Here is a 26,743-nt window from a genome sequence, read left to right on the forward strand (position 1 = left end):
TCTCAGCTTGGTAATTGAGGCCCCCTCTGATGTGCAGCTGCCTACATTTTCAACTTTAATACTCATCCAATAAAGCTTAGCCACATAGAACTTTTGAGGGTCCTAGAGAGTATGGTGCTTTATACACTTGAGGCTCACTTAACTCTGCACAATTCCACCCTCACCTAACTGAGGAGCTCAGTGTTTTTCTGAAAACTTTGAGAGGCAGAGTTACATGATTCCTCCTCTGCTTATTTTAGAGTCTCCTATCTACTTCTATTACAGCACTGGTATGTCCAGAAGCTCTATTTGATTTTGGATTTATAGCTTTTGAGACAATTAAGGTATTAATAGGGTTTTTTTAAAATATTATTTTGCAAGGACAGAAAATTTGACAAAGAGAGACCACTATAATTTTGGTATATAGCTAAGGTCTTGTGAATAAAAATCTTATTTTGTATCCCCAAACTAAGTGTGGCTCAAGTTTGGCAACTTCATGATTTCAACAAAGGGAATGAGTTGTTGACATGGATTATGAGCCTTATAAAGAAGAGTGAGAAGGTAGCCTAGCAGATGGACCTATGAGAAGGTAAGTTTATAAGGTTAAGTTTCCCATAAATAATGCTTCTTATGAATGCCTAGGAATTGGTGAAACAAGGTTGCTTCCATCATACATTTTATATTGGTCTGATCTTAGTTACTACACTGCAGAAAGTGAGGGCCTTAAGCAGATATAAATCACAAGGAAGTAAAGAATTTTTCACCGACATGTCTTGAAAATGCTTAAGAGAAGGGGCCATATCTTAATCACCACTGAGTCCCTAGCATGTAAGATAATGCCTGGTATCTAGCAAAAGTCCATAGATATATACTCTTAAATGAGTAAATATGTATTGTGACCATGTAATGTCATATGGTCCATTTCCTATGCAAAATCTGCTAACATATTTTAATTAGCACTTATCTACTATAGCTCAGCTTTAGTTATCAACTGCAAAGTAATAATAATTAGGACTATCTATATAAAAGGACAAATGAAAAAACATCATACACGCTGAGAAAACAGACGAGAATATTATTCTCCTTGCCCTAGGAATATAAAATACTTAATAACTTACTGACTGTTCTTACAAAATAGAGATATAATCACAGCATCAAAAACTTTTCTCTTTTTGTAAGAAAAAGATATACTGGATAAGCAGTTGTCCCATAACAATCCCAATTGCTTTTTTATAAAGCTCCTCATTTCAGCTTGATTATAGATTCTGCTCATTTCTCCCTTTTGCAAGGTTTGAAAAGTCAATTACTCGAAACGTAAGCTGCAGCCTTAGGTATTGGCATGTTGCCAAGTAATTTAGATTTCTTTCCTAAGTAACTTTTATAACTTCTGTTTTCTTTTAGATTATATTATAGAAGTAAATTGTGTAAAAAAATAAATCTATCTCTGAATGTTTGTTATCAATTCAAACGATGAAAAATCAGATATTCTCATTAAAAGGCGGAGAGCACAGATGAGTGAGTCTCCTCGCTTTCGCTGATTGGCCTCTATTCTTCTGAATAGTGACTGGAGATTAAGCTGCTACCTGTGTAAATGTGGCTTTACAGAGCTGCCAGAAATGCTAAACTGAGACACTAACTGACATATTAACACGTGCTGCTTCTGGAATAGACTGAGAAATTCTCAGATGCCCTGAAAAATATACTTTACCACAGGTTGCAACTTAGAGGTTAGTTGGAAATTTTCTTCAAGTTTTTTTCTTAGCTTTGTTAGTTTATAACTTCATCAAACATTGTTCTGGCATAGTTGTTCTTGCATTTTGTCAGTTCTTGATAAATATTGGTTGAACAATTGACAGATATATTCCTATATCCTTTTTAAGGCAAAATATCCCAAAATATCTTTTATTTTATCATTAAGTGGAATTACGAGCCTGTGAAGACAATGGATTGGGTTCCTCCTCATTACTAGAATTAGAGAAGGGTTTGTCTCTCTAATTCTAAATTTGCATATACCTCTGAGATTTTATGAGTTATTCAAGGTCCGATGGTGGCATAAACTGAACTTTAAGCATAGAGTGTGAGACACACTTAGTTTGAAAAGTACATAAAGGTACGGTTATAAACTTCCGAGGAACGACAATTTACGGTAAGATCTAAGATGACCAGAAGTTAACTAGGCAAAGTATAAGAAGTACTTTTCATTTGAAAACAAAAAAAAAGCATATGTGAACAGCTTGAGACATGAAGAGATTTAGTTCATACTGTGAATAAAAGGAAAGCCAATATGAACAGTTTCGTCGGCAAAAGAAAGAGTAAAATGAAATGTTTAAGAGGCAGGCAGAGGCTACATCATGCAGAGCTTGAAGGCTATGTGAATGCCTTTGCATTTTATAACTAATGCAAAAAGAGAGAAATAGATCAGATCTGTACGTTGAACAGATCTCTTCGGCTGCACTGAGGATAAGCCACAAGGATACTAGTGAGACCAAATAAAAGTGTATCGTTTGTGGGAGATGATGAAGATCGGGAGTAAAGTGGTGGAAATAGAAGGAGAAGAGAATGAACAGATTTGGGATATATTTTTGAGGTAAAATCAGTAAGACTAGAAGAACTAAGTGATGGTTGAAAGGGAGAACAAAGGGTTAATGATTCTCACAATTTTGGCCCATGCAATGGGATAGATGCATGTGCCATTCACTAAGTTGGGGGAATGTGGAAGGGGGGCAGCAAAGTTGAATGAGATCAAGAATTTCAGTATCTTGGGCCTCCCCAGTGGTGCAGTGGTTGAGCGCTGGGTTGCAAAGCTGCCAGCAGCCTCTGCAGCACTGGTTTGATCCCCCGCCGCCAGGCGAGGGTCCCACATGGCGCGCAGACCTCTCCTGCCGCCCGCTGCTCCCCTCAGTAGTGTACTTCGTCCATCTGCCTGTTCTGCTCCCTGCTCTGGCTCTGGTGAATTCTCTCACCCTCCCATGCTTCTGACTGTACCCAGTGCTTGTATAAATAAATAAATAAATAAATCTTAAAAAAAAAAAAAAAAAGAATTTCAGTATCTTGATCTAGTGTGCTAGTGATGATGCCACTAAATGTGTGTGTTTGTGTATGCGATTTTTTTCCCCTAGAAATGAATGATAAAATACAGAGAAAGGATAGAAGGGGGAGTAGAGGCAAGTGGACAGATTTAGAATAGAAAATTGAACTCCCCAAAGGAGGATGGACGATGGGTCTGGGGACTAGTCCATATCAGGAGGGCTGATTTGAAAAAGGCACATTCAAAACTCTATCACATTTCTTAATTTGGGAAAAATGATGAAGAAATCCTGTGATTTTCTAATACAGATTACAGGAACCAAACTGAAGAACCATATCATTTGGGCCTGCAGAAAAGGCAGACTCTATTATCTACTCATTGGGAAGTTTTTGGCAGCAGATAAATCAACATCCCCAGTGGGGTGCAAGGAATATAACTTATATGTTCATTAAAAAATAGCAGGGTTAAAAAATGATTGATTGACAATGAGCCAGAGGGAGAGATGAAAATGTAGAATAGAAAAAAGAATTGAAAGTGGGAAAGTTTTTTTCCAGCAAGCAAAGGTCATGCCTCAGCTGATGCAGGTAGTAATGGTCACTTGGGTGTGAATCCCAGCCCCGCCACTTATTATTGGGTGACCTTGGGTGCATTGGTGACTTCTCTGTCTCAGTTTCCTCACTTGTGAAGATAACTATAAGAGTGACTTTGAAAGGTGATCTTCAGGGTTAAAAGAAATAGTTCATAAGAAATACTTAAAATGCCTGGCACAGAGAAAGAACTCAAAATAACTGTTGTCTTTAGCCTTTTTGTAGCTAACAACAGATGCATGACTACTAGAAAGTCATTATTGTAGGTGTGTACCTTCTCCCTTTTCCGGGGATGTGGTAACTTTACTATTTTAGCTTCAATGTGTATAGTTTACTGAATTAAGAGAAAGGACTTGTTAAAAATTCAGGAGGATTTAATTAATATTTATAGGGTGCTCTAAAATGTTATTAGACTTTAGCTGCTGAAAATTAGTAAAAAATGCCCCAGCTCATTACACTGCCAATATCTATATATTTCTCATTTATTTCTAGAAATCTTAGACTTTAAAATTTGCTCCCTAACTACCCAAAGAGGAAGGTAATTGACTTCTAAACTTTCTCTTTGAAAATATAAAAAAAATAAAACAGATGCTCTAATGACACACTTTTGGCATTTTTAGTTTGAATCATCCTAAAACTCTATTTTGTCAGCACTGTCAATATTATGAAGATAGTCTATCTATTCCAGCTCCGCATTATGTATAGAGCCATGGCAATTGAGGTCTCTTGATTTAAACTGAATTGTAACTACTTGATAAAACACAGGCTTCTTTTCATACTCTGACTCTGGCTACTAGGTGAAGATAGAGTTTCATTATTTATCAAGTGTATGCTTTGGTATATTGATGCAGAATTACATGCCACCCTTAGACTGAGAACAATTTACTTACAGAGTATTGTCAAGAGACTGAAAACATCTAAGGTCAAATTGGACTCCACATTTATTGACAATATCATATTGAGGGAATCACCTTAACTTTTCTGAACCCCTGTTTTCTTATATATAATAATATATGATATAATATAATATAATATATAATAGTAAGAGAACATACATGGAAACACCTAGCAAGAAAACACAGTAAAATAAGATTATATTATTTGTGATTAGATAGAACTACCTAATTCTATAGCTGTGGCTGCATTATTTAATATCTCAAGGAGTTAGTTAAATTGTGACATCAATTCTACATTTCGTTAAAATGTTAAATGGTGATAGTTCTATCTTTCATTAGCCTATGTTATGCCTGGAGAATAGTAAATGTTCATCAATTATTATTTAAAAATGTACTCAATAAATGTTGTCTTTCATCCTTCCGTATGAAGAAACAGTGCTAGTTAAACTTCAAAATTAATTCTTCTAGAAAAGTATATGTCTGAAGATTCTGTGGTCATATTAGAAATAAAAAAAAAAATTCTTAATTTCTCCCATTGCACTGAGGGAGAACATCTCTCTGTTACGAGGGAGGTATCCAGTACAAGAGAAGTGAGCAGAGGTGGATTCTACCCATTTATCCTGTGGAAGCACATGCAGTTGGAGATGAGGTGAGAAGCGCATGCAGTACCTGGTCATCTCAGAGTCAGGGAGCAGGCCTAGGTGATAGTGAGGGTAGGGAGCTGAGAGAAGGAAGCTTTTGTCACACTCAACAGGGGAATAGTGCCTGGGAGAAGCAGGCTTATCACACAGTTTGTTCACAGTGCTGTAAACAGGTTCCGGAGGCCTGGTGACACAAGAGGAAAGAAAGTTGCATGGTTAGCACACCCCGAGCACCCGTGCAGCTCTGCACAAAAGTATAAAAGTGAAAAACAATGCCTTGGGCTTCATGAGACCCGAGTTAACATCTTTTTAGGAAACAGGATCTCTGCTAAGACATGAAAATTTTGGCTGACATCTTCCATAAAATATAATTAAAACCCAGAAGCTAGATATTTAGTAGAATCAGAATCAGCCAAGAGATGCCATACCGTTGTGGATAATCCAGTCTGACATGCCAAACTTTGGGATCTTCTGGTGTGGCTCCTCAGGTTCATCTAAAATGTGGCCTTCACAGACACCTTCCCTGACCATGCATTTTTCAAAGTTTTTTTTTACATTTCAAAATAATTTTTTTCAACATGAAGTCATCTTTCTGTTTAGCTTGTTTTGCTTAATTGATAGCTGCCACTCTTATCATGCTATAAATCGTATGAGGCTAGAGACTCTCATTTACTGTTAGCCAATTAAAATAGAGGTTGTCACACTGTACAGTCCATAAATATTTGTTGACTGCAAGTATGAATGAACAAATGAACACAAATTCCACATTTAAAGTGCATTTTCAGTAAAATTTCTACTAAATTGATCTAGGAATACTGAAACATCTGAAATAGCTACATTATTACAGTTACTTATTTTTTATAGTTATGTAAAAGCAAGTATAATATGGTCAGATAATTTTACCTATAACCCATATACTAGAATAACCCCTATATTAGAATTTCCTTGGTGATTAAAAACAAATCTCACAACACTATTCCCTACTCTTAACTGGTTTGGAATTGCTACCAATATCTTCCCTTTAAAGGAAGGATTGGTAGGGCCTCCCCAGGTGGCGCAGGTAGTTGAGCATAGCGCTGTGAAGCTGTCTGTGGCCTCTGCAGCGCAGGTTCAATCCCGACCGGCCGGCCGGTGAGGGTACCACATGGCTCAGCAGACCTCTCCTGCCATGCCCGCTGCTCCCCTCAGCAGTGTATTTCGTCAGTCTGCCTGTTCTGTTCCCCACCCTGTCCCTGTTGAATCATCTCGCCCTCCCGCGCATCTGGCCTGTACCCCAGTTCTTGTATAAATAAATAAATAAATAGAAGGGCGGAGCAACATGGCGGCAAGGAGACGCTGCGAGTAAGATCTCCCATTAAAAAAAGTGAATAGGGAGGAAAAGCGGCAGGTCCCAGTGAGAACTGAGACAGGGAAGATAAACGGACGACTCCAGCAAACTGCCCGAAGAAGAAAGTTGCCATAAAAGAGGACGAGAAGGGAGGGAAGCGCAGAACCCTGCTCCCCTCCCCTGCCCACAGAGGCGGCACTCTCCGACCGGCAGAGACAAGGGAAACAACAAACCAAAACGCCCAACAAGAAAAACGGATGCAGCAAGTGGGACTGTGAGTGGAAAGGAACTATTTCAGCCACCACACCCCGTGAACGGGAGCTGAGGCGAACCCTGCAGGATCCGCCGCGGAGGTGAGCTCCAGGCGCCAGTAAAGAGAGCCCCGCCCACCAGGAGGAGCCCAGCACCAGCACACAGCCCCAGCCGCCCGGTAAGCTTGCGCGAAAGCGGCGCTCGGATTGCAGCTGCCCAGGGCCCTGCGCCTGCGACCTAGGCTTGCTGGGAGACGGCGGAGGCCCTCCCTGAGTGAGCAGGAACAAGGTGCCCAGGCAGGGGAGCGGGATTCAAAAGGCGCCATTCCCGCACCACTGATCTGGGCTACAGCCCGCGTCCTGGAACTGAGGGCTTTGGAACTGAGACCCGGGCGGAGGCCCTCCCTGAGTGAGCAGGAACAAGGCGCCCAGGCAGGGGAGCGGGATTCAAAAGGCGCCATTCCCGCGCCACTGATCTGGGCTACAGCCCGCGTCCTGGAACTGAGGGCTTTGGAACTGAGACCCGGGGCACGAAATTAGGGGCGTGGGTTCCCCACGACGGTGGGGCACAAGGCAGACACAGCACCCCAAAGCCGTTGAGGTGTACCCTACCATCCCAGCTCTGCTCCCTGTCCCACGGGGTGGAAAATCAGCTCCCCAAGGGCTCTAGGAGAGATCTCTGGTGCCACCTAGCGACTTGACCCCAGCACAGGCTACTGAAGGAGCTAGTGGCCAGCTGGGGAGTTAGCCCACACCGGGCCCCTTCTGAACAAGTAGTCTGAGCCCACAGGGAGAGCGAGCACCCACAGCCGGGGCAGACCAGGCGCGCAGAATAGTGTGCCTGAGACCAGAAGCGCAGGGAGTGTGTCCCACATCACCATTTTAGAACAGGGACATTTCTTCAGTAAAGACTACCTGCAGAAGGCTTCCTCAGGAGCCAGAGGTGAGCGGGGGAAGTTCGCCCACGCCAGACCCCCTCTGGCCTGCAGTCCAAGCCCAGAGGGGAGCAGGAACCCACCGCCGGGGCAGACCAGGCGCACAGGGGAGTGTGTCCCCACATCGGCATTTTAGAACAGGGACCTTTCTCCAGTAAAGGCTGCTTGAAACTGACAGATGACTCCTGGAAGAACCAGAGGGGAACAGAGAAGCCCACCCAAGATGCCGGCAAGTCCCAACAACACAGTGGCCCAACGCATACGGCAAATTAGAAAACAGACAGTAGGGAGGAGAAGAACCACACACAACCTAGCAACTCTCCAGAGAAAAAGCACACCACAAAAAGAAAGCCAGCCCCCAGATTGCAACGACAATAACTTGGAAGAATTTCTGAGCCTTCCAGAAAGAGAATTTAAAATTGCCGTGATTAAAAAACTGACAGAAGTCATAAAGGAAAACAATGATAAGGGAAAAATAATCAACGATCAGAAGAATGCAATTGAGTCCCTAGAGAGGGAAAACAATGGTCAGAAGAAAGAAATTGAGTCCCTAAAGAGGGAAGTAAAAGAAATGCAGGAGATCAAAGAATTAATGGAAGAACTAAAGAATTCTGGGAAAAGCAATGAAAGCAGAATAGATGAAATGGAAGAACGAATAAGTAATCTTGAAGACACAGAAATAAAAAGAACCAAAACAGAGAAGGAAAGAGAAGTACGAAGGAAAAAGAACGAAGAAAGACTTCGGGAACTATCGGACTCCATGAGGAAAGGAAATATAAGAGTTATAGGAATACCAGAAGGAGAGGAGAGAGATGTAGGAACAGAGAAAATATTCAAAGAGATAATTGAAGAGAACTTCCCAAATGTGAAGAAGGAGCTGAAAATTGATATACAAGAAGCAAGAAGAACACCAAACTTCCACGACGAAAGGAAAAATACAGCAAGACACATAATAGTAAAGCTCCCAAGAATCCAGGACAAGGAAAAAATAATGAAGCTGGCAAGAGGGAAGAAACAGATAACATTCAAAGGAAAACCAATCAGGCTGACATCAGACTTCTCCGAAGAAACACTACGGGCAAGGAGAGAGTGGAGGGACATAGTCAACAGACTCCAAGAAAACAGATGCCAACCAAGAATACTCTATCCCGCAAAGCTCTCCTTCCTCTTTGAAGAAAGAATATGGACCTTCCCAGACAAACAGAAACTCCGGAATTTCATTGCAACTAAACCCCCACTCCAAAAAATACTACAAGGAGTTCTAAAGCCAGAACCTCAGAGCGACGAATAACAATGAAAGAAGGCCAAAAAAAAAAAAAAAGTTATTAAAAGAATAAATAAATAAAATCAAGGGAAAGACAAACACAATGGCAAATACAGATGTTAACATATCAATATTAACTCTAAATGTAAATGGACTAAACTCTTCAATAAAAAGACACAGAGTTGCAGCCTGGATTAAGAAACAAAACCCAACCTTTTGCTGTCTCCAGGAAACACATTTAGCTACAAAAGATAAAAATAGGCTCAAAGTTAAAGGATGGAAAACAATCCTACAAGCAAATGGACCAAAAAAGAAAGCAGGAACAGCTATACTTATATCAGATAAAACAGATTTCAAACTCAAAAAGATAAAAAGAGACCCCAATGGTCACTACATTATGATCAAGGGGACAATACTTCAAGAAGAAATAACACTCATTAACATATACTCACCAAACGAAGGAGCACCAAAATATATCAGACAACTGTTGTCCTCTCTGAAAACAGACATCAGAGAAAACACATACGTAGTGGGAGACTTCAACACACCACTATCAACAATGGATAGATCAACAAGACAAAAAATAAGTAAAGAAACCAAAGCTCTAAATAAAGACCTAGAGCAATTGGGCTTAACAGACATCTATAGAACATTAACCCCAAAAAAACGGAGTACACATTTTTCTCAAGCGCACACGGATCATTCTCCAGGATCGATCACATACTGGGGCACAAGACAAACATCAACAGATACACCAAGATTGAAATCATATCAACCATCTTTTCTGACCATGAAGGCATCAAACTAGAAATAAACCATAAAAAGAAGGCAAGGAACTTTCCTACCTCATGGAGATTAAAAACCACACTACTGGAAGACCATTGGACTAATGAGGAGATCAAAGAAGAAATTAAAAAATTTTTTGAATTGAACGACAAGGAGGACACCAATATCCTAAATGTATGGGATGCAGCAAAAGCAGTAATAAGAGGAAAATATATAGCAATAGAAGCTCACATCAAGAAACAAGAAAGAACTCAAAGAAGCAACCTAATCTCGAAGCTCAAAGATCTAGAAAAACAACAAAAAAAACCCAAAACCAGTAGAAGAAAAGAAATAATAAAAACCAAAGCAGAAATAAATGAAATTGAAACTAAAAAAACAATCCAAAAGATCAATGAAACCAAGAGCTGGTTCTTTGAAAAAATCAATAAAATAGACAAACCCCTAGCCAGGCTCACAAAGGAAAAAAGGGAGAAAGCACAAATAAACAGGATCATCAATGAAAGAGGAGAAATCACAACGGACACAGCAGAAATCAAAAGAATAATCAGTAACTACTATGAACAGTTATATGGAAACAAGTTTAACAATCTAGAGGAGATGGACAAATTCCTACAACTCTACACTCACCCAAAGCTAGATAAAGAAGAAATAGAACACCTAAACAGACCAATTACAATTAGCGAAATTGAAATGGTAATCAAAAACCTCCCCAAAAACAAAAGCCCAGGACCTGATGGATTTACAAATGAATTCTACCAAACATTCAGAGACGAATTAGTGCCTATCCTTCACAAACTCTTCCAAAAAATTGAGAAGGAAGGGACAATACCAAACACGTTCTATGAAGCCAACATTACACTAATACCAAAACCGAACAAGGACAACACAAAAAAGGAAAACTACAGGCCAATCTCCCTAATGAACACTGATGCAAAAATCCTCAATAAAATTTTAGCTATCAGAATCCAACAATGTATCCATAAGATAATTCACCACGACCAAGTTGGATTCATTCCAGTGGCACAAGGATGGTTTAACATCCGAAAATCAATCAACGTTATCCAACACATCAACAAAAAGAAATATAAAAACCATATGATAATATCAATAGATGCTGAGAAAGCTTTCGACAAAGTGCAACACCCATTCATGATAAAAGCCCTTGAAGTTCTTGGGATACAAGGAACATACCTCAACATCATAAAGGCCATCTATGACAAGCCAACAGCCAGTATCATTCTCAATGGTGAAAAGCTGAAAGCAATTCCATTAAGATCTGGAACAAGACAAGGATGTCCACTCTCACCATTGCTTTTCAATATAATACTGGAAGTCCTAGCCAGGGCAATAAGACAAGAGAAAGACATCCAAGGAATCCAAATAGGAAAAGAAGAAGTCAAACTATCACTATTTGCAGACGATATGATATTATACATAGAGAACCCCAAAAACTCCACAGAAAAGCTAATTCAACTCATCAATCAGTTCAGTAAAGTGGCAGGATACAAAATCAACACGCAAAAGTCAGTAGCCTTCCTATACACAAACAATAAATCTGAAGAAGAAGAAATCGAAAAGACCATCCCTTTTGTTATTGAAACAAAAAAAATCAAATATTTGGGAATAAATCTAACAAAAGAGGTAAAGGACCTATACAAAGAAAACTATAAAACACTGTTAAAAGAAATAGAAGAAGACACAAAGAAATGGAGAGACATCCCCTGCTCATGGATTGGAAGAATAAACATTATTAAAATGGCCATCCTTCCAAAAGCAATATACAGATTCAATGCTATTCCAATCAAAATTTCAATGTCATTCTTCAAAGAAATAGAAAAATTATTGATGAAATTCATATGGAATCACAAAAAACCCCGAATAGCCAAAGCTCTCCTGAAAAAAAAAGAAGGGAATGGAGGCATCAGACTCCCAGACTTCAAACTATACTACAAAGCCATAATCATCAAAACTGCATGGTATTGGAACAAGAACAGACATACAGACCAATGGAATCAAATAGAAAATCCAGAAATAAACCCACAGATTTATGGTCAACTAATCTTTGACAAAGGAGCAAAGACTATGCATTGGAGCAAAGAAAGTTTGTTCAATAAATGGTGCTGGGAAAACTGGGTCGCTACATGCAAAAGAATGAAGCTTGACCACCACCTCACACCATACACAAAAATCAACTCAAAATGGATTAAAGAACTAGACATAAGACCTGAAACCATAAAATATATAGAAGGAAATATAGGCGAAACACTACGTGATTTGCACATCAAAGACATCTTTACAGACACATCACCCAAAGCAGTGATAGTGAAGGCAAAGATAAACAGCTGGGACTATATCAAATTAAAGAGCTTTTGCACAGCAAAAGAGACAATAACAAAAACAAAGAGAAACCCCACCAACTGGGAGAACATTTTTGCACCCAACACTAATGATAAAGGACTGATCACAAAAATCTGCAAAGAGCTGATGAGACTCAACAACAACAAAGAAAATAATCCAGTCAAAAAATGGGCAGAAGAGCTTAAAAGAAACTTCTCTGAAGAGGAAATGCAAATGGCCAACAGGCATATGAAAAAATGTTCAACATCACTTGTCATCAGGGAAATGCAAATCAAAACTACCATGAGATACCATCTTACACCAGTGAGAATGGCACATATTAAAAAAACTAGCAACAACAAATGTTGGCGAGGGTGTGGAGAAAAAGGAACTCTTCTGCACTGTTGGTGGGAGTGCAAACTGGTCCAACCACTGTGGAAAGCTGTGTGGAGATTTCTGGACCTACTAAACATAGAGCTTCCATATGACCCAGCAATTCCACTCCTAGGTATTTACCCAAAGGACACAGAAACATCAATTCCAAAGAACACCTGCACCCCTATGTTTATAGCAGCACTGTTTACAATAGCTAAGCTTTGGAAACAACCCAAATGCCCAAAAATAGATGACTGGATCAAGAAGATGTGGTACATATATACCATGGAATATTACTCAGCATTCAAAAAAGATAAACACATGCAATTTGCTGCAACATGGATGGCGCTGGAAGGGATCATGCTCAGCGAAATAAGCCAAAAAGAAAAAGAAAAATACCGGATGGTCTCACTCATAGCAGGAATCTAGAAAACTTAAATAATGGACCAGGAAAATGAAAAACTATAAGAAAGTGAAAATCAAAATCAACAAAAAACTATGAACCAGAGACACTTTTAGGGGGGCGGGGGCGGGAGGGGAGGGATTGGGGTCAGAATGGGGGGCGGCAATTGTATGGGGAATATAACAATAAAATTTATAAAAAAAAAAATAAATAAATAAATAAATAAATTTAAAAAAAAATAGAAATAAAAATAAAGGAAGGATTGGTAGCTTTAAATTGAAATGGACTTTCTGGCAGTCTGGGCCATGGAGCCCTGGAAAGGTAAGTCTGATTTGGAGTGTAAGGAGCAAGTTAGGACACAGGAAGGTGCATGTGGGAAAAACAGTTAGTACCCCAGGGGGTGGAGGGGGCAGCCCTCAACATGACCCCCATTGTGAAACAGGTGCTTGGTCCCTGTTTCCTGAACTGATTGAGGACAAAGAGCAGGAAGGGAAGAGGAAACAAAAGCATTAAGAGGAAATCTTAGCTAATTTATAACGTTACTGTCAGCTAGTCAAGGCTCAGTCTGGAAAAATGGACTCTTTCCTTAATGCTAACATAGCAACAACAAAGAAAGAGATGCCTTGATCTGTAACACAGAAAAGGGCTGAGGAGGAGGCCGGAAGAATCCAGGGGCCTATTTTCTCATCCAGAATAAGCCTCTTAGTTAAAGTGCTACAGTAAAAGTGCTTAAAGTGCTCAATTTTTTTCTTACTTTAAGGAAGCTCGCATACATTCTTAGTTAAGACAAGTACTTTGTTTTTCAAAAACCCTTTAGTAAATTTGTACATTCCTATAAATTACAGACATACAACTTAAAATGGTAAAAACCAACTCCTAATGAAAGTTAACGTAAAATCATTCTTAAGGGTTTATATCAGTTTTTATAAGCGGCACACTGTGCAAAGTCACGTAACAGGAAATACTTTCACTGAAATACATCTTTTATTTTGTATTTTTTTAAATTAATTATTTATTTATTTATACAAGAACCAGGGTACAGCCAGATTCACAGGAGGGTGAGAGGCTTCACCAGAGACAGAGCGGGGAACAGAACAGGCAGACTGACAAAATACACTGCTGAGACAGGAGAGGTCTGCTGCGCATTGTGGGACCCTAGCAGGCCAACCGGGATTGAACCGGCGCTGCAGAGGCTGCGGACAGCTTCACAGCGCTGTGCTCAACCGCCTGCGCCACCAGGGGAGGCCCTGAAATACCTCTTTTAAAAAGAGATTTGATATGAGTCTTGATTTTGTGGCCTCTGTTTTTGCTTTGCAGATATATTCAACTTTATAAAGATTAAGGTATATTTCCCATGGTCTTCTTGGCAGAAAGACCCATGACGCTGGTCAGATAAAGTCACCTTGGTAGAGCACATTACTGTCTGCATCTAAAATGTGGTTTACACACAAAAATTCAGCTTGGAAAGGGGTTTGCATTAATGGGCTACAAAAATATCAAATCAGAAATGAGGAGGCATGTATGAGCTCTATGGGAACTAGTCTAGGTAGGTGTCACAAAAAGATATGACATGGCTGTCCAGCGCCTCCTCTATGAGATATAGCTACTGTGGTAGAGATGACTGGATGCTTTCCAAACATCCTTTTACTGCTTTTTCCTTATCAGTAGAAACCCAATTTTCTATTGGTGACTTCCTGCAATACTTTATTTCTCAGCCTCCCAACGGGGCAGATGTTTCCCTATTGAAATGTTCAGCACAATGTGATTAAACAGAAGATTTGGTGGCACTCGTGTGATGGCTGCTTAAAAATATATCTGATTTAGCTGGTTCCCGTGCAATTTCTCTCTCTCTTATTTCCTCCCTTTGCTAACCTGGGACCTGATATGAATTCTAGAACTTCAATAACCATTTTTAGCCATGAAGTAACCTTGGGGGTGAAAGCAAACAATATGAATGGTGGTGGAATATACCAGAGCCTGTGTCACTGATGACAGGGAGTGATATTATACAGCCTCTGGTCTACAAACTGCTGGATTTATTTCATGTAGGATAAAAATAAACTATCTTGTTGAAACTAGTGCTATTTTTAGAGACCTAATATTGACAGATATACTCTTGCAAAACGTAAGAATGATAATATAACACAAGGAAATAACTAAAGGTAGGTTCTACCATAAAGTGTTTATACATTTAATTATGCTGGAGATCTATTTAACACATTGTGTATACACAGAGATATAAACAATGCTGTTTTCTGATTTCATCATTTATAGACTGTGACTGTTTAGAGAACTCACTGCATCTTTATTAGAAAACACATATAAAATGCTAGCTGATCTAAACCACCAGCACAGGACCTAAGTGAAAAGGAATTGATGATTTTAAGGGGATGAAACAGTTTCCTGATAATGTCATTTCAGTAACATTGTAGTTTCTGCCATAGGAGGGCTGATTCAATTTTTTCAGTCTGATATTGACAGACCAACAAAATGATGTTATCAGTTTATCCCCATTAGTCATTATTACTATATTTTGAGACAAATTATCAGAATCAAGCTGGCTAATATATACCTTGGGGGGAAAATTAGGGAAATAAAGTTTACTCAATGAATATGACACAAAAGGAGAATCTATATATTCTCCAGCACTGAAATTTTACAACTTTTAACAATATCCTTTTGGAACCATTTTATGAACATAATATTATGCCATGACTCACATATGTAGTAGATCTAGGTGTGTGGGGCAGGCACACAGACTTTTGATCTTAGAAAGCACTATTTCTTTGCCTATAGTCACTGCCGGAATTGTTTCACAGAGGACTTATTCCTCACCTAAGTTTAATTGCTTATGATCCAAAGTCATATTATAATGCAGATACAGCTACAGAAATAGCAGTTTTATTTTTACCTATCATTCAATCTTTCCCTATTTATTTACATGATATTTTATATTGTTACTGGCTGAAGACCAGACATATCAAATCCAGTTTCATTTCTTGATTGTGACAACACTTGATATCAGAAGATAGGTACATGAAAAAACACCAAAACATAACAAAATGCTTGGTAAAGTATCTTGCAATATTTTTTTTCCCAAAGATTTATTTATTTATTTATGCACGCACTGGGTAGAGTTAGATGCATGGCAGGGTGAGAGAATTCACCAGAGCCAGAGTAGGGAACAGAACAGGCAGACTGACGAAATACACTGCTGAGGGGAGCAGCGGGCGGCAGGAGAGGTCTGCAGCCCACGTGGGACCCTCGCCCGGTGGCTGGGGATTGAACCAGCGCTGCACAGGCTGCGGGCAGCTTCGCAGCCCAGCGCTCAACCACTGCGCCACAAGGGGAGGCCCATATCTTGCAATATTGACAACACTATCTTGTAACTAACTCCTAAATTAAAAATATCAGTTAGGATGTCCTTTCAGGTGGTATGAAAATGGGGTTCACCTTTGCAAATTTCTGTCTGGCAGTTTCATTATGACCTTAGAATTCCATCATATATCATCTACTATTTAGACCACAGTACTACACAAACAGTACTCTGAACATAATGGTACATAGTAGGTATTTGAGAAATGTTTCTTTGGATAAATGGGGTGACTTAAAAAAATCATACTCCATTGAGAGAAATGAAAACACCTGGCTTTTTCAAGGAAGTCACCATTATTCCGAATCTCCTAACTAGTGTTAAAACACACACACACACTCAACAGACCCAAAATAGAGTCCTTTAATCCAAGCTTCACCTAGACTTAATATCTAACCTAATTGCAGTTTCAGCCTTTCTCTTAAGTGGCAATCTAAAATCATCCCAATGAGGGGGTTCTGGATCTGCACCAGAGAGGTAATCTCTATGACAAGACCTCCGTGGCTTCTCCTAAAGTAAGGTTATTTTGCCTGAAATAACTTTTTTTTTTCTCTTTTGTCTTAATCTTCCTCCTTTCTGACTATAAAAAAGCCCTCCATTTTGTATAACTTCTTGCAGTGCCTTTCTCCTTGCTAGATGGGATGTTAACTGATTTCCCTGAATTGTTTACTAAAGTCAATTACGTTATTTAAATTAACTTGGTTAGATTTTTCTTATTTAACACCAGGCTTAAAACTTTTAGGTCGTCATTAATTCTCACAGGTCATACAGAAGGACGGAAATCCCACACAATCAGTTAGGAACTGACAACTTTCAGGCTTTAAGCACTTGGTGTGCAAGGTTTGCCCCCTCTCACAGGGATGGGCTTCTGTAGGGAGACTGCCACAGCCAGAGTTCCTGTGAGAGCTGCCCTACAAGCACTGGGTTCCTCTAGGACTTCTCAGACTTGAGTTCCAGAAGGCCCAGCACCAAAGTCAGCATTCTTAGTCTCACACTGTAGTGATATTCTCTGTGACCTCTTCCTCAGACAGGCAAGATGCAACTGATGGGCTATCACTAGGATCTGGGGGCAGGAGAAGATGCCACCATCACTTCACATTAATTCTGTAAAGAAGTGCCCAGGGGAAAATACTTTTGACAGAGTGAACCAGTCACTCACAATTAAAGGGGCCTGTTTATCCTATTATAACCCTCCAGAGTTCTGAGGTCAGAAGGTAATGAATATGGAAATCCATTTCTGAGGTACCTACTGACTCTCCTCATTCTGTTGATTCCCCCAGAAGGGGCAAAGTAATTAGTGATATTAGTGTAATCTCTTTATTGAATTCATAAACAAATCTATTATCTTGCTGTCCATTTATGAGGGGCCATGGATAATGGCTTTGTAGTCTCCACTGATGAGCCATCAGCATTTATTTGCATATCCATGAGTTTATAATTGCAGGTTCCCATAGCATATAATTAGCATACCCTGGCCCTTGGTGATCTCTCTTTTCTCTAAACTCCATTAGCAGTTGCTATTTGTTCTGCTTCCTTGGCATTTTCAGTTGCTAATCCACAAAGCTGGTGTGTTGCACAGAGGTGCTGTTTCTAACCCAATTCCAAGGAAAATAACTAAGTCTGAAACTGCTCCTCTGGAATCCGACCTAGCTCAGTCTCTTCCTTAACCAAACTTCTTTGACCAGGGTTGTGCTCTTGACTCTGTAGGACTGAACAACAACAAAAGCGAGTCCATCTGGATTCTCCTACGAAATGTGGATAAAGGGCAGAAAAGGTGATACCAGCTGGCAACATAAAGGAAGAAGCAAAGAAGTAGAAGGGAGCTGTATCTCTGCCCTGTGTCAGCTGATTACAGTGGCAGGATGAAGCTCTACCATATTTGCTTCTAAAGTACCTAGAAGTTTCTTGACTATGGATAGCAGCCTGGGCTCATTCCTCCAAGCATCTTTTAGATTGTTGCTATTAAATTTCTCTGCTGGTTCCCATTTCAGTTGTATAATGAAACACTAGTTATATAATGAAAATCAACTGCCACCTCCTTACCCTAGTCTCTTATTGGAGAACGTAGCTCACAACAGAGTGAAAATAAAATAGGCACTTTTTTAATTTACTGTCCCTTTCAATCATTTCGAATAGACTGTGCCACTTAAAGACAGCAGACTCTTGTGTAATCCCATAATCTCTGAGACTAACACCAGAGTGAGGCAGTGTTTAAAATTTAAAAAAGAAAAAAATGTTCATTAGGAATTTATTTATTTATTTATTTATTTATTTTAAAGATTTATTTCATTTATTTATGCAAATAAGATCTGGAGTGTAGACCACGGGTGTGGGAGGTGTGGGGTGTGAGATGATCCACCAGAGACAGAGTGGGGAACAGAACAGGTGGATTGACTGAAATACACTGCTGAGGGGAGCAGTGGGTGAGATAGGAGAGGTCTGCTGTGCTATGTGGGTAGCTCCCTGGCTGGGGATAGAATTCATGCTGCAGTGGCTGGTGACACCTTCATAGTGCTGAGACTTAACCCTTTGCGCCACCAGGGAGGCTCTTTACATTTATTTTAATTTTTAAATATTGTGTTAAAATATTATCTTACTCAATTTTTGGCTCTTTTTTAAGTTCTGTACCTGATGTGAATACCTCATTTGCTTCACCCTGGTCCCAGCCCTATACCAGAAACAATAAATCAGTAAATGGTTAACACTATGATGATGATGATGATGATGATGATGATGTAGCACTCTGTGTAGCACCTGAAGATATAATGTTCAAGGCATATGGTGACTCCCTTCTCTTAGAAGTAACATTAAGAATGATGCTTTAGGGACTCCCCAGTGGTTCAGGTGGTTGAACACCGCACTGTGAAGCTGTCCGCAGCCTCTGCAGTGCAGGTTCGATTCCCGGCCGGCCAGGGAGATTCCCACATGGCGTGGCAGACCTCTCCTGTCTCACCTGCTGCTCCCCTCAGCGGTGTATTTCAGTAGATCTCCTGTTCTGTTCCTGACTCTGTCTCTGGTGAATCCTCTCACTCCTGCACCCCTGACTGTGCCCCAGTTCTTGTATGCATAAATAAATAAATCTTTTTAAAAAATGATGCTTTATTGCAAATCTCCATTAAAAGAGTGTTCTCAGGGCCTTCAGGAGGTCTCAGGCAGGGCCCTGCCCTCATTGTATTGTCAAACAGACAGAGCTCAGAGAACTCACATATTCACTGTTGACAGAGTTCTTTCCTACTCTAGAATATGAGCTCCTGGAGGATGAGGAACAAGTCTCATGTATGTTTGTTTCCACATAACTTTCTTAAGTGTAAGAATGTATCACTGAAGTGCTGTCATGGCAAAGGAACAGAGTCGTGTCAGAAAAAGTGATCAGTACCTCTTATTCTCCCTTCCTGAGCTAGCACTAAAATAAAAGTCTAAAATTACTGTGGGAAGTATTAGCTTATATATCTGTATGTGTTTGAACATAACTCTGTCATATAGACTGAAAAAAATCTATAAATTATTAAGATTCCCTACCTCTCCCTCTCGTCTTGCTGTGGATTTCCTTGCCCGCCCTAAATAAGGACGGGAGTGAATGACTCTGTTCCCAGCATTAGCAGGACAGGGAGCGAAACTACATCAAGTCTCAGCTTGGAAGCAGAGGACTCGGATGCCTAGGTAACTGGTATATTATGTAACATGCTTTGGAGAAAAAGTTTTCTTTTTTTTTTTTTTGACTTTTAAGGGTTATCTCATGCTTCTCTTCGCGAACAATATGCTGCTTTGGGGGGTGGGAGGCAGGATTTGAAGCAAGCACAGGTTTGAATCCAGAAATGAACTAACAAGTCTTGAAGGCAAAGTTTGGGAACCCTAAATTTAATCAGGGTATGAAAGAGAATACAGGACCAGAGTATGAACAATAGGGTTCAACAGGTGAATGTGACATTATAATGACAAAGATTAAGGAAAAGGTTGACCTTTTTAATAAATGACCTTTAAGCTGAAAAGTGTTAGTCATTTGGTGAAGGTGCTAGAAGGAAGTTAAAATATGAAATGCTTAACAACAACAACAACAAAACCACAATACAACAAAACAAAAATTAACAGACAACTATAAATCAGAGACATTCTACAGGGGAGAGGGAGAAGAGGAATCAAAACGTGGGCGGGAAGAGCACAAGGGACTGTGGTGAGGGTGCACGGGTGGATGGGTGGTGGGAATTCTATGGGGACTACTCCTGAGAAAAGAAAGAAAACATTTTAAGAAAAAAAATAGATTAAAAAATATGAAATGACTAGATCTGGGGAACAGATTGATTTAGATAGTCACCACTTACAAGTCACTCTTTAAAATCAACTATAAGAATATATTCATCTCTCTGATCTAAGTCCTGGGCCCCCGCGCACTTCTCTGATGCTCCTGAGAGTAGGTATCTATTTGCACCACACTCACCAAACTTTCCCTACACTCAGTCTCCTCAGTTTAATGCTGTTAAATGCCTTTTCTCTATGTCAACAAAGTTGTAAACTGCACAATTATACATGGAAGTAAATTATAGTGAAATAGCATATGAATGCAAAAGAAACAGAAGATAAGTTTGGATTTTGCTTTTCCAAATTCTACCTTGTGTGAACTTTTGTTGTTTTTCAACTTCTCTGAGTGTTCATATACAAAGTAGGGATATAATATCTACCTGAGGGTGACTGTGTACCTAGCTCAGTGCCAGTTTGCCAAACAGCACTCAATATTATTAGTTTGCCGAACAGCACTCAGATTCTCAGGCTCACAGCTCACAGAGATGCCTGGCTACTGATAATGTTGCTCTCCAATCAGGCAGTTCACACATAAGCTCAGAAATATGTGTTTTTTTTTTTTTAAAGATTTACTTATTTATGCATACAAGAACTGGGGTACAGGCCAGAGGTGCAGGGGTTGAGAAGATTCACCAGAGACAGAGTGAGGAACAGACTAGACAGACTGACTGAAATACACTGCTGAGGGGAGCAATGGGTGAGGCAGGGGAGTTCTGCTTCACCACGTGGGTTGCTCCCTGGCCGGGAAGCAAACTTGTGCTGCAGTGTATGCTGATAGCTTCACAGTGATGAGACTTAACCTCTTGAGCCACCAGGGAGGCCCTAATGTGTGTTTTCTACAAGAAAGCTGAACAAAGGAAGTAACTTAGCAGTCAGTGATTTTGATGCCCAAAAAGGCATGCCTAGTTGGGCCTTCTGAACACTCACTTTCGCTACTCAATTTGAAAAGGTAATTGATCCTCAATCTTAGCTCTGAACATATTTTCTCTGAACTTCTCAATTACTTTTATTGTCTCTGACAAAATGTCATCTCCAGCTCTAACCCCTAATTTGTGTTTGGAACTTCTCGATGACTTTGCTATCTTGTTTGCTTCAGCTGTGGTGTCATATCACATTGTTGGACCATAAGTAATTTGTTATTGATAACAGTCTGTGTGCCACAATCTATAAATATGTACTTTTTAAAAATAAAAATAGGATCAATTCATCATTTTCTCTCTATAAACATCACTCTCGGTTATATTTTACTATGTTTGCTTATTAAGGAGAAAAAAGGCAAAATAAGAGCAGCACCATTTAAAGTCACTTTGAAAGTTTTGAATTATTAAGGTACTTTATTTCCTCAAAAGAATGCTTGGAATTCAACAAAATTGGGCCCTTATGGGTTATAAATAGTTCATGGAGTATTTTATTGAAATATGTCAAATGTCAATGACCTTGATTATGGTGACTGTAACATATTTCCAAAGAGAAAAGGGATCACTGCACCTCTGTATTTTTCCGGCATTCTGAATGAAATATAAATTCAGCTTCCAAAATCATTTTAATCACAAGGCAATAAGGCAGGGCCTGGGCTTAGTTATTATCTAAGATATCCAAGGTCAGTATTTTTGACCAGACCAAACAAGGCCTTTAAGTGTGGATTTGAATTATTTGAGGAAGGTTCATATGTCTTATGATAGTGTTTAAATTCTTGTAAATCTACTTTTAAGGGCTTTTTCTTTTTAACTGATGAAATATAACACAACAAAGAAAGCAGGTTAATAGTAATCTAGCATCATGATGGAAAAGAAACAACCATAAAATAAAGCGAAAATCACATAAAAAGTGAGAGATTTGACCACAGAAATATTTAAAGCCGCTGCAGAAAAAAACATTATAAACAAGAAATAATTGAGGAAACATCAGACATATTTATCAATATTTTAAAGATTCTCTCACAATTCAGTAAGAAAAACTAAAAACTTTCAATAGAAACTACACAAAGAGTTAACATTCAATCATAAAAAAGGGAAATACAAAAGACACACAAATATTAAGTCTAACCTCACTGGAAAAATAAATAGTGCAAATTAAATAATCTAACACTTTTGCCTGTTTAACAATAATAAAGGACTTATAAATGATAAGTAACAATCTAGTTTTGTTGTAGTAAGATAGTTACATTGCTGGTGCTATGAAGAATAAATGTGCCCTTTACAACATATCAAGGAAGCAATATGGCAATATATTTTAGGAGTTTCAGAAGCAGTCTTGCCCTGTGAGAGAGCATTTATACTTCCAGTGTGTCATCCTAAGAAGAAAATTAAAAATATGGACAAAGTTTCCACAGAAAGAGAGTCTTTGCCTTTTGTAAAAAGAGAAAAAGACAACAAAACAGAAGAAAAACAATCAAAATCTCCAACAAGGAGGCAAAGATTTAGAAGATAAGTTGAATTTATTCACAAAATGGTTTATTATTTAGCTAATAAAGTTAATTTTGTGAAAAATTTTAATTGCTGTGTAGGAAATACTTGTTTTATAATGTTGAATGAACAGAAATACAAAACTGTATGTACATCTGTGGGGGCAGTGAGAGGCGAAAGCACTAACCCTCTTCCCACTCTGGAAAGACACAACTAAGATGTGAGAGAGAACAAGGCAGAGAGTAGGAATCCTAGTGTGGATCCTAGTGTGGGTGGCATGAAGGAGGACTTCCCAGCACGTGGCAATAAATAGCAATAGGCAAAGTTAAAGATGAGATGGAAAATATCTCCCATTTAGGCAGGTTTTTTTTTTTTTTAAAGGTTGCTTTTTTTTTTTTTAAGATTTATTTATTAAATAAACAAACTGGGGCACAGGCCAGAGGTGCAGAGGTGAGAGGATTCACCAGAGACAGAGTGGGAAACAGAACAGGCATATTGACCAAAGTACACTGCTGAGGGGAGCAGCGGGGAGACAGGAGAGGTCTGCTGCGCCATGTGGGTAGCTCCCTGGCAGGCTGGGGATCAAACTCCTGCTGTAGAGGCTGTGGATAGCTTCTCACTGTGGTGCTTAAGCCCTTGTGCTAACAGAAGTTCCCTGTTTAAGGTGTTAGTAGAAGACACATTTAAAAAGATAGACAAGCCTGGAGGACAATTGTAATGTCCACAGGTGATGGGAAGTTGTGGAGGTTAATGCTCTTACCACTGAATGCAGTTAAAGGAGTTCAATAATTTTGACTGTCTGTTAGTACTAATACATCCGTCATTCATTTCACAAATATTTACCCAAGTTCAACTCTGTCTAAGCACAGAGGGAGGAACTAGATATATAGCAGTGGAAAAGATAAAAAGTTTTCTCTGCTCATTGAGCAAGCATTTTGTTTGTAAGGAAACTGGATTGCAAGGAACAGAGACTTATTTGAGTTAGTTCTGGTAACAGGACATACATAGAAGGGAATTAAGAAAACAATTAAGAGATCAGCAAGAATGACCTCTAATGAAATGGATTGTTACTCCAGGGCTTTTCCATCTTAACAGCTCATCTTTTTGTATTACTTCTTTCTTATCTCTCTACCCACTACTTAGTTTAACCACTAATTTAAGATGAAGCACCTCTGCCGCATAGTGTCTGCTTGCTCATAGCATTTGCTTCCTAATCATCAACTTGCATGGAAAGGGTTCCTCCTTTACATTATTACCTATTCCCTTCTTCTTATACTGATGATTGTTTCAGTTGGCCTGCTTTGCAGTTGAAAATTCCAATGAGAGAAGGGATACATCTAGTTAGAGTTTTTTGAGTGAACCATACAGTTGGCCACTTGACAACCTGCTCTGGGTCAAGGCTGCCCTCTGTCCATTTGTGGCTGGTGAGGGAATAAGCCGCTGGATTCTTTGGAGTCTGCACTTTCGGCAGACTGTAGTGAGGGCACGACTGTTTGAGGCGAGTGCGGCCTTCCACAGGTATTCTTAGGTTTGGCCAGTTAGGTAAACTACCAACATCTCAACATTTTCAGACGGAACTATACAAAGAAGGTATAGAAAGAAAGCAATGCATGATTTTAGGTGGGGGGGGGGGAATTTGGAAACAACAAAAGAGTCTGAATGATAGAAAAGCAGAGGGAATATCACAAAGACCCAGCCCCAAAAGAAGATCTAAAACGTAATATATTCCCCGGGTTTCTGTCTTTTGTTGTTGTTGTTGTTTTAACATGCTATTAAAGCATAGTATTATAGAACAAAAACTCTACTTCTAAAATAATCATTTTCTTTCCTCACAGGTTCCAAAATTATTTATATCTATCACACTTAAACTAAAGATTTCTAAAGCTGCTAAGGTCTGAGTTTTAAAGTTCAGACCTGCATAACATTTTCTGAGTATGTTTAGCCAAATCATATCCTCTAAAATAGAATGCAAAATGTTAATTGAACTATATGCTCCTGTATGCCAATTTTATATTACTAATTCAGACTAATTTAAAAACATGAAAACCCCTTATAATTTTCAGTGAATTAAAACTCAGTTTGAGTATAACAACAGCTCCCAAGAAGGAAAAATAATGTTCAGTTGCAATTCTCTATCACTAGAAAGAATGAATTGGCTTTAACCAAATCACTGTGGATTTCTTTCCTGTCCCTTTGCGATGGTGCATATTCTCTATTTCATGCGGATGTTACCATTTACTTTTCTATGCCTGTTACCACAGCAGGCTATGAAGATTGCCAGGTGGCCAGAGGGAAGGATAAGAATACGAGATTGGTGGCACTACCTTGCTCTCCTTGGAGGGGACTGCTCACTGGGATTTCAGACCCAGCCATTGACTGAGATCACAAATTCCACTGAACTGATGGGCTACATCCTACAAACTTTTACATGTATTAGTCCTCTCTCCCAACCCTTGTTTAGGGAGTTTCTTGAGTCAGAACTCACTTTCCTGCTTTCTAGTAGGGTCCTACTCCTACTTTCTCCATAAAGTCTTCTGAAGTGCAACTGACTGCAGATTTTTCTCTTCTAAACTCCCATGTGGTGCATCTTCATGATTGCCATGTGGATTTGCACTCTGGTGCGTTTTAAGCAACAAGAACAACAGCAGCAACAACTCCAGCTTTAGATGTCTTTTGGGAACTTAGTATAAGGCAGGTTCTGTGTTACATATGCTTTATATATCCTATATTAGTAACCCACACATGAATCCTAAGCTGTATATAAGACTCTAGTGCACAAGGCTTAGCACTCACTTGCCCCTCCGAGATAGCTGACTCACTAGTGATAGGGTTGGGTTTTGAATCCAGGTTTATGACAGGCAAAGCCTGAGTATATGACCATTGCCTTTTGTTTCTTCTCTTTTTCTAGCATCGACTTTTCTTCAAGGATCTAATTATATTCTTGGTCATCTTGGCAAGTATAATTTGTATTTTATTTTATTTTTTAAAAAGATTTATTCATTTATACAAGAACCGGGGTACAGGCCAGATGTGCTGCGGGAGGGTGTAATTTGTATTTTAAATGAGTGGAACAAAGAAGGAAAGTCTTCTGCAAAGATTCAAATTCAGGTCTCACCACATAAAAGTCACGTGATCTTGGGAAATTTGTTATAACCTCTTTGCTTCAGTTTCTTTTCCTATGATGAGAACAGCACATACCTCTTAGAGCCATTTGACTATTATATGAACTGATGCTTAAGTTGCATTTAGCACAGTGCCTGGCAAGGGCTCAGTAAATGTCATGACCACCAGAGGTATTTCATCAGGAAATGAGGCAGTTGCCACCTAATTGAAGATTCACTTCATGTTACTTTTCTGAACATAAATTCATTCTTAAGAGATGATTTCCACTTATGACAAAAGAAAACAACAACATGTTTTTGGTTATCCCCAGGGTTTTCAGAAATAAGGAATAAAAATAAGTCAGGCTTGAATTTTAAGTATACAATGCATGCTTTTAATATAAACATGCTAACATCGCATGAGACATATTAATACTAATAAACCATTCATTGTTTATCATTGTTTAAATTGGATGTTTAAATTCAGTTTTATCTAGCCATTATTATTCTGACAGTCAGCTGGCCCCTTTGCCTTGCAAGCTTCTTTCTGTTGTAAGTACTCTGCCTTCCAGCATAAAGTTGACACTATGTTACAATTTATTTGTGATCATGACTCTTCTTTTGGTTTGCTCTGCTCACTTAAGTCAGCAAAGTGTTTCATTTATTTACATATTCCTAGCACTCACTATATTTATATCTGTGCACAAATTCAAATCTATACCCAAATCTATTTATGGATATAATTTTTAATTACAAAAT

General features: G+C 39.2%; 1 protein-coding gene across 3 annotated transcripts in view; it reads right to left on the reverse strand.

Annotated features, from left to right (window-relative positions):
* LOC119255682 (disks large homolog 2) overlaps window positions 1-26,743 on the reverse strand; it is an 811,058-nt gene that overhangs the window by 449,054 nt on the left and 335,261 nt on the right. For 2 of the 3 annotated variants that reach the window (XM_054699570.1, XM_054699569.1), the window contains one exon: window positions 5,160-5,315. The exons of the other annotated variant lie outside the window; for it this stretch is intronic. In XM_054699570.1, the coding sequence (XP_054555545.1) occupies window positions 5,160-5,315 (156 nt within the window). The remainder of the gene's footprint in view (window positions 1-5,159; window positions 5,316-26,743) is intronic. 3 annotated transcript variants of the gene reach the window in all.

Source organism: Talpa occidentalis, unplaced genomic scaffold (genome assembly GCF_014898055.3).
Source record: "Talpa occidentalis isolate TD23 unplaced genomic scaffold, MPIMG_talOcc4v2.1 talOcc4.3, whole genome shotgun sequence".
NCBI classification, from domain to species: domain Eukaryota; kingdom Metazoa; phylum Chordata; class Mammalia; order Eulipotyphla; family Talpidae; genus Talpa; species Talpa occidentalis.